This window comes from Corvus moneduloides, chromosome 3 (assembly GCF_009650955.1).
Source record: "Corvus moneduloides isolate bCorMon1 chromosome 3, bCorMon1.pri, whole genome shotgun sequence".
NCBI lineage: Eukaryota > Metazoa > Chordata > Aves > Passeriformes > Corvidae > Corvus > Corvus moneduloides.
Genome location: NC_045478.1, coordinates 64,641,990 through 64,656,648, shown reverse-complemented (window position 1 = coordinate 64,656,648; position 14,659 = coordinate 64,641,990). Strand labels below are relative to the sequence as shown.

The window sequence follows — 14,659 nt, the reverse complement described above, 5'->3', positions numbered from 1 at the left end:
TCTGGGTACTTTGGGATTTCTGAAGAATGCTTGTCACAGCACTTAGTGCATTATTGGGATAGATCTACTCCTCATAAAGATTTGCTCCTTATATCCAATGGCTTGGGTTTAAAAGCTGTGATTGGAAGTTCTTATCCATATTTCGTACCTTTTTGGGGGTACTTCTGCATATTAAGGGAAGGCTGAGGTAGAAGTGTGCAGCACAAAACCAGAAAAGGTGAAGACCATACATTCTCTCTTCAGTTCTGTTGAGCAAACCTTTCACTAGGCCCTTGTCTTGGGTGGAGTTTACACTCAGATGGAGCCTGTGGGGCCACAGGTTTTCACAGGTATGGGGAGTGGCCCAAGGTGAACTGCAGAACCACTGTGGGGGTTTTGAAGAAGCCAGCTATTTTTAAAAACTACAGGGTGATTTCTTGGCCTGGTTGTCAGCTAACAGAGCTACTCTGTGCCCTTGTGTTTTAGGCTTTGCTAGTATGACTGTATCCTGCATGTAAGGTGTATCAGAGCTCCTTTTATAGGAGAGGGAAAATAGTGGAAACCTGGGAATATTAAGTTCCATTCCACTCAAGCCTGTCCTGTAGAGAGTTTATGCTGCAGTGAGGTCTGAGGTGTCCCAAGAACCAGCCTCCTGGACTCTGCAGCTCACTGAAGTATCTCCCAGGTAGTAATGTGCCCTCCTGACCATGAGTAAAAGAAATTCAAATGAAAGAGAGTGTAACTGGCATTTTCTGGAAGTAAATGCATTACTGGGTGGAATGGGCAGACTTAAGATTTGCTGCTTCATGCATTTGAGGAAGCAGAGGAGGTGTCTCCCATCTTGTATATAATGCCTCATTTCTTATTTCTTCCTTGTTTTGCCATGGAGGAAGTTTACAGAGCATTTCCCCGTACAGCTAGAACATTCTTTGTTCTTTGTTCTTTGTGTTGGAACTCAAACAGTCAAATTGTGAAGTTTGGCTCAATACTTTCTTGTTCCTTGCTTTTAAGTTTTTGGGAAGAACTTGAGGGGTCATAATTTCTGCAAGATTTCTAACTCTATTTTTAGGAAGAGTGTACTTTTTCTCTTGGAAGAGACATTCAGAGATAATGACCTGATAACTGCTTGATTTATGCAACTTTTTATTTTAACAAAGTTGCAACACTCTTTTGTGCAACAGGAAGTACCACACTCAACATACCCCTGCTTTTCTGCTAGACTTCATAAAAATACATCCAGCTGTCAGAAAACTTGTCTCTTCCATGATGAAACAAGCCACTTTGAGGGAGGAAGGAAAAGGAATTTTAGTCAAGTTAAAGCTGAATTATTTTCAGACCCCAGCTCTTTTTAAAAGGACATGGGTCTTGGAGTTGTTTTGTTGTTGTTGGATTGGTGGGTTTTATTGTCTGTTTGGTGAACTCTAGTTAGTCTTAGCTAACATAACATTGTTTCTCTCAAGTCTGCTCTCCAGCCAGAGTGTCTCCAGCAATACCATAAATGTGGGGGTGAAACAGATCCTTGGTTGAGATCTTAGATTTGCTGAAGCACGGGTAACTACACATTCTCAAGTCTGTCACACTTCCCTAACCTGCAAAGTTGTTTTAAAAACTTCTTGCCTTCCACTCAGTTGAACTCCCTGTAGCAATGCCTACATCACTTTTTGAGGGGCTACTCTGCAAATAACATCTTGGAAGTGATCCAGCTGTGTACGTAGTAGATCTTTGCAGATTTTGGCTGTGTCTAGAGCACAGCTTTACAGGTAGATGAGCTGGCAGCCAAGCACTTGGCTATAAGAACAAGCTGTCAAGAGTAGGAGGAGGTCAGGGACCAGTTAGGCTCTATCCTCCACTGAGGGAAAGTAACATGTACAAACAGGAATGTTTTTCCTAGTAGGTGTGCCATCCAGTCAATGGGTGGTGTTTCTGCATCTTTCAGCTGGTTAGTATTTACAATATAGGAAATGAAAGTTGTCCTAATGTGGGGCCATCAATGTATTTTTATCCTTCATAAACTCCCTTCTTGGGAGTTTAAAAAAATAATAACCTTGACTGAGAATACTTGCATCTTGTTATAACTCTGAGCCACACAGCAGTGGTATGAAGCATCTCTCAGGTGCTTCCTCCAGAAGGAATAATTTCTGGTGACTGGCAGACAAGATCACTTGAGCCATTAGTACTGCTGACTAGTTGTAGTTAGTACTAACGCCATTAGAGACCATCCCACCAACAACTTTGGTGACATAATTCATCTGCTTCACTAAGTACAGTTTTAAGATGGGACAGTAGATAAAGGCAAGCAGAAGCCCCACCTGCTGCCAGTGTATCAGTCCAGCAGCTGGTGGCCTGTCACTTGCTGTTTGTCTCACCTGGTTTCCCCAAGATCATCATCTTCTAGAAACTGGGTGGGACAAGTACCTTAGCCTATGCTGTCATCTACTATGGCAGATGGGTATCTTTGTCTACAAGGTGAAATTAAGAGATGCCAAATGAGTAGGTTTAGGCTGTTGCCTGCACCCATCACAGGTGACATGGGACTCGAAAGGATACCTGGGCCTCAAGCGAAGTTTCAGCTGCAATAACTTTTTCTTTTTTTACCTTTGTGTTGCAGGTGGTTAAAACCATAGGTTTGCGAGAAGTGTGGTACTTTGGTCTGCAGTATGTGGACAACAAAGGATTCCAGACCTGGCTGAAGCTTGATAAAAAGGTAACAGACTTTGGGCTAATTGCTGGCCAAAGGTTAAAGCTTGTGTGTTTCCTGATGTGTTATTGGCTGCAACTTTATACACCTTGTGCCTGTCGTTGATTGCTCCCTAATTTTCATACTTCCAGGATTGTTTATAGAGTTAACTTTGTGATCTCCATTGGTGAGGTGTGGCGTGGTAGAAGTTTGCCCTTTCACTCTCTGAGTTGCAGGAAGCATTTGCCAGATGTGCAGCAGCAGCTTGATACTGTACTTTGTTGGGATGAAGCAGCTGCACTTTCTGTGGCTGGAGGAGCACCTTGGCTGATGATGGGCTTAGGCCCTGCCAGTGTAGGATCAGTTGTGCACTAATTGGTAAAGGGGCACTTCCAGGCTGGGCAGTCGAGTGCTGACACCTCTGATGTGCTGCTGTTTGTGTATTCCCAGCTCTTATGAGGGCATGAACTGCTTTTCTTGATGGGGCAGTCAGTGACACACCTGTTTAGTGTCAGGGGGCTGTTCTCTGGCAAACACACAATGCTGGATGGGCTTGCCGTCTGATACAGCACAGTAAATCATTCTCCACTGACCAGTATTTGCTGTACAGACAGTATTTAACTGGCTTATTTAGAAAACATAATGCATCTCCCCTGTGTTCTCATACTAGTAAACAGCCAGAATTAAGGAATTCCACTAAGGAATTGGCAGTCACTCGCCTCTTACGGCAAATGCCCCAAATCCTTTTTTCTGTGTGAAAGCAATCTATTCTAGTGTTTGCAAAAAAACACCTGCTCATTTGTGGTGTCACCTCTGTCCTCAGGTTTCTGCTCAAGAAATCAGAAAGGAGAATCCCCTCCAGTTCAGATTCCGTGCCAAGTTCTTCCCTGAGGATGTGTCTGAAGAGCTGATTCAGGACATCACGCAGAAGCTGTTCTTCCTGCAGGTGAAGGAAGGGATCCTCAGTGATGAGATCTACTGTCCTCCTGAAACAGCAGTACTTCTTGGCTCCTATGCTGTGCAGGCCAAATTTGGAGATTACAACAAAGAGGTGCACAAGCCTGGATACCTCAATTCAGAGCGTCTGATCCCCCAAAGGTGAAGGAATTGGCTGATGCAGTCTTTTTTAAAATTTGAATTCAAGTTAAATACAAAGAATTTCATTTGAAAGCATGCTTGGGTTTGTTTTGTTTTTTTTAATTGAACTGTATACAATTGGGGTTCTCCCTTATTTTATTTCTACCTGTCATATTTGAGTATGTTTTTGCTCCTCCTTGGTTGGTTAGAGAGAGGAAATATAGTTTTGTATTCAGCTTTTATTTCTTAAACACTACTGCTGTACTGGTAACTGTAGCAGTAGGCATGTCTCCTCTTTAAGAAGAAAAGAGCAGCATTAAGTCAAGAATATGTCATTCCTGAAGAAGGTTGGGTTGTGTGTCCTTAATCCTAATGTACAATCCTAAAAATCTTCTATGTGGAAAGCATGTCTTGCAGCTACACAGTCCATCCCCACACAGGATCAGTGGATGTTATCAGACCAATGGCTTCTGCTTACACTTCCTGATGACACTGCAGCAATGTTTGATTCCAGGGATTGCGCCAACTTTTGCTTTGCTTTAATCCCCTGGTGTCTGCAGCATGTGTGTGATTCGTTTGCAGTGTTTTGCTTATACCCTCTCATGTGTCTGGTCAGTGACCAGAATGGCTTTGCAGAGGGTTGTTGTTCATTCTGAGTTGCTCTGCTTCGCAGAGAACATCTTTGGGCTGAGTAGGGTTTTCCTTTTGGCTACAGTAAGGCTTCCACCAGGGTGAGAATAAGACCATAGCAAAGATCCCCATCAGTGGATACTGCAGAACATCTAATCTCGCTCATGTCTGTTTCCTTGTACAGGGTGATGGACCAGCATAAGCTCTCCAGAGAGCAGTGGGAAGAACGGATCCAGGTGTGGCACGCTGAACACAGTGGCATGCTCAAGTGAGTGTTTTGTGTTGGTCCTTGGACTGGTCACCTTGCTGCTTGTTTGATTACCTTAAGTTTGCATTTCTGCAACGTGTTTTGTTACTCTGTGGTTTAGACTCTGAGCTGCCTGTGTGAGCCTACTCCTGGTGTGTTTTTTTAGCTCAGTATTGAACCACATGGCAAAACACAGCAGTGTATTTTGTACTGGTGCTGAGAACAGTGTGGCTTCCTGAAGATCTTGGACCTGTGTACGTTGTATTAGTGATAGCTTTGAGTGGGAAAGAGAGTAAATGTGTATGTCAAACCTTAGAGTCATTGAAGCATTTCCATTGACAGATGGGGAAAGCTCAAATACTATACCTTTCCTACTCACCGTACCATGAGACAAGGATGAATGCTGAGAGAGATGAATGTTGCTAATTTTCTGTCTGGAAATACTAGGGATTGGTAAATGGGAATACTCTCTCTGTGTCTGCTGATAGATCTGATATCATAACTTCTAAAGTGAATCCCAAATGGTGAATGTTCAGTTTTAACTTCTGTGTTTGAAGTGAGGTTTAGGAAAAATTATTTTTATCTTCCGAGGTGTTTGTGCTTTCTGAGACAGAGCAGATGTTGGTTTCTCATTTATCTGACTTTTTCTTGTCTCAATCAGAGAGAATGCCATGCTGGAATACCTGAAGATTGCCCAAGACCTGGAGATGTATGGAATCAACTACTTTGAAATCAAAAATAAGAAAGGAACTGACCTTTGGCTGGGAGTCGATGCCTTGGGGCTCAACATCTATGAAAAGGATGATAAGTAAGTCTTTTGTTTTCACCTTTGATCTTCCAAAAAGGGCTGGTATGGGACATTTCTCATTTACAAGAATGCTTGTGTTTGAGTTTTGAATCAGTGGGTGAAGCTAGGAAATGGGCTTTCACATCACCTGTGCTTTCATGTCTTTCCTGACCTGCTAACAGTACCTGCTGTATAAAGAGAGATGTCAGTTGTACAATGCCATCTTCATAATAGTGTGCAGTGGTGGAGCTGAACCCCAAACTGAGGAGTTTACCAGGCTTTTCCTTGAGTCAGGTCACCGAGTTTGCCATCAGTGGCCACAACACAAGAACCTGGCTAGGCTAAGGTATCTGCAGTGTTCAGACACCTAAGGACACTCCTGTCCTGAAGTTAATGATGGATGTGTGTGCAGCTGCCTGGTTCTGAAAAAGGCAGATTATGGGGTGGACACAAAAGCAAAGCTGGGTGACACCCAGAACTCAGGGAGGAGCTAACCTATATAGTTACTGTGAACAAGGAATGAAATGAGGGCTTGCTGAGGTATGCACAGTTTTAATCAGCCCTTCTGGTAAAGGCAGAGCCACTATTAATTGGATAGTAGGTGGGAAATGATAGACTACATCTATAAATAAACATAATAAGGTGAGAACAGCTGTGTCTAAGCCTGCTAGTCTCTTCTAATACTCTGCAACTGAAGGATTGAAGGGAGCTAAAATAGATATTTTTTAGATGGAGCATTGCTGTCTAGACTGCTTTCTTTTCCTCCCCCTGATGTTTCAAACCTTTGTTTCATGTCACTAATCTGTAACAGGCTATCACTGAAATGCAGAAGGGATTTCACCTGTTCTATGTCTTTGCCTCCAAAAAGCTTTGAATGCAACCCAAATATTAATTGGAACTCTCTGGAGCTTCACTTGATAAGGCAAAGAGAAAGCAGTCTTTTCTGCAATGCTAATATGTGCTGTCACCCAGAAAACAAGGAGTGTCACTTGAAAGAAAAGTAGTTTCGCTCATGTAATACTCCAGTCTTGAATGACTGGTCTTGCTATGTAACCATGGTCACCCAAACAGGTTTTTCGAGCTGCAGAAGCAGCATGTAGCCATTGACTGTAAAGAGCTATCGAGAGCGTTTGCAAAACAAATACAGTGCTGGAATAAACTGCTTATTTCTGCTGTAACTCTTGCCACAATATAATTAAGTCTTTGCAGCAGATATGGGGACTAGAAAAATAGTGATGTGTGTGGCACCTCTGGTTTGTAGGTGCAAAATTTGTGGACTGAGGGCAAAGGTGAAAAAGCAGAGATTTCATTGTTGAAGTTCAATGTGAGGAAAATGAGGCTGTGCTGTAGGTGTGTGAGCCTCTATACTGCAGTGCATGTCAGTGTCCTGTTTCCAGGTATATTCAAGCTTTTTTTTTTCATGCATTAAAGAGGAGAATCTGCAGTAGAACTTACTAATGAGTGAATTATTTTAGTTGTCTGTCATACTGTATTATCTAGAATTTAAGCACTTGTACTAATATGATGGAGGCTGGAGTAATTAGTTAATCTTAGTCTAATCAAATGATTTTCTTTACAGTTCTTAATGTTACACACATGCACTTGCATAATCTTGCAGTTGAGTTAGAGGTTAGGGAGTGGAAAGTTCTGAAGAGGATGAATTTTATTCTTGAAGTCTGAATTTTAAAAAAGGGGGTTTTGTGCTTGGACCCAGCAAGATCTTGTGATGTAGTAGCTTTCCATCTCTTTGAGTGAAATTCCTCCCAAAATTGCTCTTTTTTCTTTAATCAATGTAGTCCATAGAAGTCTTACAGAATTCGAGTGGTCCACTGTGATGATAGACATTTCTTTAAGTGCTAAACATTAAATACTTGTGTCTTAAAATCATTTGCAAGAATAATTGTGACAGAGACACATGTTGGAGGGGTTAGACAGTTACAAGAAGATTGCTCATTGGTATTATCTTTTATGTAAGACACAATTCTTAATCATTAACAGTTATCTCCAGAGAATACACCCTCCCTTGATAAGAGAAGAATAAAAGAATAATAATGTGATATTAAATATAAAAACAAAATATTTGGTTGGGGGAATTAAAGGACTTTATTACAGTCAAATACACGAGTCCTTGTAATGCTACAACTGGCTGCAGAGCTGATCAGGTGTGTGAGGTGAAGTTTTGGAATGGCTCAGAAACATTTGATCTCATGACAAACTGGATGCTTTTTATATGCAAAAGTCTGGAGAAATTCAGGCAGAGGAAAATCTAAAATGTTGAGTGAGTCTTATAGAAACAATTTCAAACAAATCAACAGACCTGGACTCAGCAGCAAGGAAGAGCTGGGAGTCTGAATCTTGCCCTTTGCTTCATCGGGGAGCTTTTCAGTAGTGGGGAGCCACGTGGCACAGCTCGTTGCATGACCAGTGAGTAAAGGTCTGCTTGGTGACTCATGGGATCGGCTGAAAGAGCAGTTTGTATGGAAGGAAAGAACAGGGCCCTTTGTTACTAACATTGCCTGTAATCTAGGGGAGGAGAAATGTGAAGGGAGGGTGTCAAGAGGATGAAGTCAGGTTGCTCCTGGTGGTGCTGAGCAATAGGACAAGGGGCAAGGAGCAGACACTGATGCACAGGGAATTCCACCTGAATATGAGGAAGAACTTCTTTACCATGAGGGTGACCACGCACTGGAACAGGTTGCCCAGAGAGGTTGTGGAGTCTCCCTGACTGGAGATATTCAGGACACAATCGAGTGCCATGTGCTCTAGGATGACCCTGCTTGAGCAGGGAGGTTGGACCAGGTGACCCACTGTGGTCCCTTCCAACCTGACCCATTCTGTGATTCTGTGAAACAAAAGAAAATAAATCTTCTCCTACCAATTGTGCCTGTCCAGCACTTCAGAGTGAAGGCATCAGGAGGTGACTGGGCTAGCTGTAACACAGCAGGGTAGGTTTGCCTGTGGCTGCTGTAAGCTCAGTTACTTTGGCTTATGCCTCCCAGAGGTGTGCAAGAGGCCTCTGGGAAGCACTGCACATAAAGTCTGCATGCTGTGGATTTTGGGCCCAGATTTCAAAAAAACAAGCTTAAAAGCAGGTGAGCATGTGGCTTCAGTAGACACCATCCCTATTACATAGTCAAAGGTCAGTAGGGTGGCTGATGAAAATTAGAAGAGACTCAGAAAGGGAGGCTACTGGTCTTTTCCTATTCCCTGTGGTATTCTGGTTCAATTACTGTCTTCTCTCTGTTGGGAGAGCTTTGTGAAGCATTGCATTCCACCAAGTCTGTGTGTTAGAAGCAATATGGGAGAAAAATGTTCATTGCATCATCTCTTAAAACAAGTTTTTCTTCTTTTCAGACTAACCCCGAAGATTGGGTTCCCCTGGAGTGAAATCAGAAACATCTCTTTCAATGACAAGAAGTTTGTTATAAAGCCTATTGATAAGAAGGCACCAGTAAGTATATCTAGAAAGGATTCCTGGATATTGCATTTGAACAAGTGATACTGTTTCTTCTCAAAATAAAGTAGTCTTGGGAGAGGAGAAAGCCACAGATATATGCAAAGATATAGGCAAAATAAGCATTCATATTTAGAGTGTACTTAGAGCTGTCTGTTTTTCTGTGCAGCATAAATGAAGGGCTTATAGTGATAGCTAATGTGGAAAAAGATAAGGATTTTACAACTGCAGAGTCTCTTTTTTTGTAGCAAACTAGGTATCTTCATGCTCAAATTTGAAATTCTTTGCTAGTTCTGAGAGTCCTCTCTGGATTTCTTTCAGTGCATGGAAGCTGATAGGTAAATTTTATTTTTGTTTTTTCATTTAAAAAAACCCAAACATCAAAAATGTTCATTAAAAAAATTACAAAAGTAGTTCAAATGCTACTGCAAAACCACGTGGACACATATGGCTTCCCATTCATCACTGCTCACTTCCACACTACTGAGAAAGTAAAATGTGGTGTTCATTTGCTTTCTTGAACACCAAGGTAAATCTCAGGGATATGACTTTGGTGGAGAACTGAAATGTAGGTACCTGTGAATGTTGCTTTTCAATATTTAAAAGTATGTTTTCAGAGTTAGTTTAGCGAGGAGTTAGAAACTTACTTTGACCTGTGGAGAACATAAGGTGGAATAACTGGTATAGGTGGATGTCATTCTGTCAGTCTTGTGAAATTACTGGAGTAGTTGAGAAAGACCTCCTCTGCTCTTCCCCCACCCCAGTACTTGGCCTTGGTGGGTAAGTACAGCCCTGAGAAATAATAAGCAGCCTGGCTTTGGCAAAGGATGATGGCTTATAAATATCTCTAACAGAAAAAGATCCTTGCAGTAATTGAAATGATACTAATGCACAGTGTGCTGCAGGGATTTCTTCCTTCCCCCAGATAAGAACCTGGGGGAGAGGAGCTTTTTTCTGTGATGCTGTTAGTGAAAACCAACAAAACTCCCCAGAGACAGAAAGCTGGTCTGTCAGGCATGCTTTTCTCAACAGAAGAGCCTCTTGCATGTGTTGTACATAATTATAAAACACACATCATGGCTTGCCACCCACTCCCCAGAGGGTAAATCTGACTGAGTTTGAAATGGAAGGCTTGCAAAAGGCTGATGCAGAAAGGTGTTAACATTGAAAACCTCACTTATGTTTCCTCCTTCTCTGTCAATTGTTCTTTTCCCTCTGGCTGGTAGTATGTTTAAAGCTGTGCCTAAAAAAAGAATTTATCTGGGCACTAATTCTGAATATTCAGGAAGTTGTCTGGGTCTTTTCATGTGCTTGTGTCTCCTTTTAAAAAGGATAAAGGCATTATAACTACAGCAAAATACTCAGTCCAACCAAGATGTGGGTTGGAAGTGCTCTTTTAATTTGGAGGATTCTACATGCCTGAATTTAAATTGACATTAATGTAGAGGGTAGAGTCCTGTGGCACCTTGCCCAGAATAAGCTTTTTAACTTTTATGCTTGTCTGCCCACATACTCCAAGGTCTTCAGCACATTATCTTTAAAATATTGACGTGCGATGCTCCCAGTTATGTGAGATCTGGGGTAGGCTGGGGATGAGGAAAGAAAGGAATTCTTTTATATTCTTATTTGAATATTTTGTCCCTTGATTATGGCCTTAAATGACAAATGCAAGCACCATCCATGCCCTCAGTATTTACTTCCATGTAAGTGAGCTTTGCCTCAGCATAGGACTTGTTCATCACAATGAGCACAGTTTTTGTTTTTACAATTACTTGTCAGAAGTAGGAGGTTGGATGAGCAGCTTACAGTCAGTTATCAGGATCACAGGATCAGACCTGTGCAGCTCGGAATGGCTCCGGCAGGATTTAGAGGGAGAGCACAACACACTGCCCTGACTGCCTCTTCTGCAGCCTGTGTGAGCATTAGGGAAATGCATCAGAGAAAATCAGTCTTTGTCAGCACATTCATTTTAATACCACTTAGGGAGCTTTTAATTGTTCTAGTGTGACTTCCGGTCTTCCCAGAGACTGTTGTGCTTCACAGTTGTGCTTCTGAGCTCAAGCAATTAAAAACATGATCAGTGCTTCCATTCCTGGTTCCATCTATGGCTAAAAGTGAGGCAATCCACAGGAGAGTGATTCCGAGGAATGGGCACTGGTTTATGGTGGTAACGTGGCATCTTGCCCACTGTCCCTGTAGTACACAGAAAAAGGACAAGAATGTTTGTCTACTGTGTAAGTTCAGACTGTGTTGTAAATGTGTGTGGTTGTGGATTCAGAAAAATCATCAGGGAGGTAATGAACTCGGGCCTCCTGTATCCCTTCCTTAGCTGGTTTTCTTCTAGAAAATCTAATCTGGTTTATAGTTTCTGTAAAAAGTCTGATTATAACATATAATGAGAAATTTGGGAATGTCCTTTTTATTGAACCAGAAATTTTAGAATATCTTGTGTTTTGTTACTGCCTGCAACCTGATGTTCCAAATAACCCATGTGGCTGGTTAAAAATTATTTTTCATTTGACGCTCTTGTAACAGCCTAGGTCAACTTAACTAGGAAATGCCATGGAACAGAAAAGAATTATATTGAAAGGCATTTTTCTCTGAAAAAACACATGTGGGGCCTTGAAGGTTGATTCAGATAGATCAAGAAATTCTACAGTTACATTTGTAGTTTGTGCTTTGTCTTTCAGTCACCAAACTGCAAACTGAAAAACTACTCAGTACTAGAGGTCTGTGTGTTGCCCAGGTGTTTACCTGTCAGCCCAGAATCTTCTGCAACATCTAACAATCTCCATTTAAATGAGGCTTCATCAACTTGGGATTTTTCTCTAAAAGATGCTTTTTCTAGAAGAGTGACTTGTCAGTTCTGTGTAGAATGGGGAATATAAATCACAATAGTTTTGGCTTCAGATCACATTTGCAGTCCCTGCTGTTATTGCTTAAATGGTCTTGCATGTATGTCTGAATTAGAATGAAATTAGTAGCAAGATGTTGTCTGCAGTTAGCTGGGAGAAGAGAAAGTGTGTTTGGAAAAAAAGGACTGTGGTGTCTCTCTCCTAGGACTTTGTGTTTTACGCCCCTCGTCTGAGAATTAACAAGAGGATCCTGCAGCTCTGCATGGGCAACCATGAACTGTACATGCGGCGCAGGAAGCCCGACACCATTGAGGTGCAGCAGATGAAAGCCCAGGCCCGGGAGGAGAAGCACCAGAAACAACTGGAAAGGTGGGCTTGGATAAAGGCAGCTGACATGGGGTGGCAGAAATAGATGACCCTGAAGTGCCGGGGTTCAGCAAGCAGCTGTACCTGTCAGTAACAGGGGTTTCACTTGGGAGAGGCTCTGAGCCATCCCAGGCTCACGAGGAGCACGTGTGGTCCTGGAACTCTGGAGTACAGGGGGAATCACCGCGGTGTCCTGAGTGGGACTGTGTTACTCTTCCTGCTTGGCCCTGTGTCTACACAGTCAACTGTCCTGGCTGCAGCCTCAAGAGCTGCAAGGAAATGTGCAAGTAAAGGCACAGCAGGCTCTGGTGGGGTGCTGTGCGCCTAGAGAAGGGTTTTCCTGACTCTTGAGTGTTGGTATCTGATTTATGTGCTGGGCCATGGGATGGTTGGGAGTAAGGGGAAACCTTCACAGGGAGCATGTGTGTATGCTATAAAGACAGAAGGAACAGGAGTACAGGCAAGGAAATGGGAATAGCAATTCTACCACTGGCTGCAGGTTGCTTATGATTCAAGAAATTGTGCTGCTTTTCTCCTGTACTTGTGGATTGTTTGTCCCCATTCCCTCAGTGCTGTTGTTTTCACACCTCCTTGATGTTCCATACCACAGAAGTAACAAAGTTACATCTCCTCTGCCTTGCAGTACAAGTCCTGTTTTTCTTCTCTGGGTCTAGCAGCTGTTTGGTGTTCTAAATTTCTGTGGTAACCAACAAAAATACAAATGTTTTTATGGAACGGGGCATCTAAAACTGAGCAAAAATTCTGAAGAGATGAAGGAATGGCCTATTTCTGTCTGCTGGCTCCTGTTTTGTGGCAGCCACTTTCCCATTCAGCTGCCTGGAGAGATTCCCAGCCTGCTTTCTTGTCTGGCAGTAGCTTGGGTCTGAAAGTGAGCTTCCAGCATGAAATGTGTTTCTAACAGGAAACAACTAGAAGATGAAAAGAGGAGGAGAGAGACAATTGAGAGGGAGAAAGAGCAAATGCTGAGGGAGAAGGAGGAGCTGCTGGTGAGGCTACAAGAATATGAAGTGAAGACTCAGAAAGCAGAGAAAGGTAAAGTACTTGTCCTGGCTGACAAGACCATGTGTATTGTGCTCCATAGAGGGGTTGTACAGGTTGCTGCCTATGCCTTGCCTAAATCTGGTGACACTGGGATCTCTTGGCAAGACTTACTAATGTCTGCCTATACAGCTAGATATACAGATGTGCATCCAAAATATGAAAGTAGCATAAAATCTACAGATTTAATTGGGAACCAAAGGGCAGGAACTCTCTTCTCCCCTGTTGCCAGGAGGATTTAAGTAGCACAGCCTCTTCCAGCAGTGAGCAAGAGTTCAGCCCTCAAGTACTTTTTATTAACTCCTAACAGAAAACATACTTTGGGAACAAGTCTTTCCAGTGAAATGGACGCTTCTGTTTCAAAGCACAGAAGAGCACATTGGAGGCAGCAACATCTGGTCCATGCAGCAAACTGTCAGTTAAGGGCAGCAGGGTCTTGTCAATGTTACAGACTTCAGTATAAACATCTTACAGAAGATTTAATTACAGTGTACATCTGACTACTTCTGAATCCAGTTACTTGGTGTGTTATGCAAATAATTACTTTGAGGTGCACAGTGAAGGGAGTAAAGTCCTGTCATGACTTCTGCAGTTACCTAAGAGACTGAAGTTCCTTAGCTTTGACCAGACTTGTGGACTAACCACATTGATCTGTCTCTTTGCAGAGCTGTCAGATCAGATCCAAAGAGCTATTCAGCTGGAGGAGGAGAGGAAACGAGCCCAGGAGGAGGCAGAACGCCTGGAAGCTGACCGTTTGGCAGCTCTGCAGGCCAAGGAAGAGCTGGAGAGACAAACTATGGACCAGATAAAGAGCCAGGAACAGCTGGTAAGACCCAGTTATTTTGAGAACAAGATATACAGGCATGTTACTGTGCCCTTAAGTAAGGCAAAGCCATTGTGTCTAGGGAAAAACAGTGCAGTGAAGTACTAGACCATGTCATGGCATGATTGTGGCACTGTACATAAGCAATGTAATTTTTATTTCTTTGTTTCCTATTCAGTCTCTATTACTGTATTTAATACATATATATATATTATATATATATATATATCTGTATTTTTTGTTGTGTTTGGTTTTTTGGTTGGATTGGGGGTTAAGAGTCCTTATAATTCCCATTTTATTATTCAACAGGCTACAGAGCTTGCAGAGTATACAGCCAAGATAGCACTTCTTGAAGAGGCAAGGAAGCGTAAAGAGAGTGAGGTTGAAGAGTGGCAAATCAGAGTGAGTATCTTCTTTACAAGTTGCTCTAAAGGTCTGTGCTTAAGCAGAGCATACTGTGGTGCTTAGCCCAGTGTGAATTCTCAAACGTGTGGAGGCAAACATCTGTACAGCACTGAAGAAGGGCAAACTTGTGATGAATGTGCAATATGCCTGCAAAAACACCTTTCTTCTAACAACCCTTCAGTCAAAAGTCAGAATGAAAGCCTGTATAAAACCTAAAAATGTGATCGTTGTCTTGGAGCCTTGGAGAGGAAGGAGCACATGAATAAATAATGCATGTAATCCATGATATAATGTCTGAAA

The 14,659-nt window shown here is 42.3% G+C and overlaps 1 protein-coding gene across 2 annotated transcripts in view; it reads left to right on the top strand.

Annotated features, from left to right (window-relative positions):
* Nucleotides 1–14,659, top strand: part of EZR (ezrin) — a 37,617-nt gene that overhangs the window by 20,262 nt on the left and 2,696 nt on the right. The window contains exons 3-11 of one of the 2 annotated variants that reach the window (XM_032101959.1): nucleotides 2,588–2,683; nucleotides 3,480–3,754; nucleotides 4,548–4,631; nucleotides 5,272–5,418; nucleotides 8,752–8,848; nucleotides 11,912–12,075; nucleotides 12,995–13,125; nucleotides 13,797–13,957; nucleotides 14,264–14,356. In XM_032101959.1, coding sequence (XP_031957850.1) covers nucleotides 2,588–2,683; nucleotides 3,480–3,754; nucleotides 4,548–4,631; nucleotides 5,272–5,418; nucleotides 8,752–8,848; nucleotides 11,912–12,075; nucleotides 12,995–13,125; nucleotides 13,797–13,957; nucleotides 14,264–14,356 — 1,248 coding nt within the window. The remainder of the gene's footprint in view (nucleotides 1–2,587; nucleotides 2,684–3,479; nucleotides 3,755–4,547; nucleotides 4,632–5,271; nucleotides 5,419–8,751; nucleotides 8,849–11,911; nucleotides 12,076–12,994; nucleotides 13,126–13,796; nucleotides 13,958–14,263; nucleotides 14,357–14,659) is intronic. The other variant, XM_032101960.1, reaches the window with a different exon arrangement.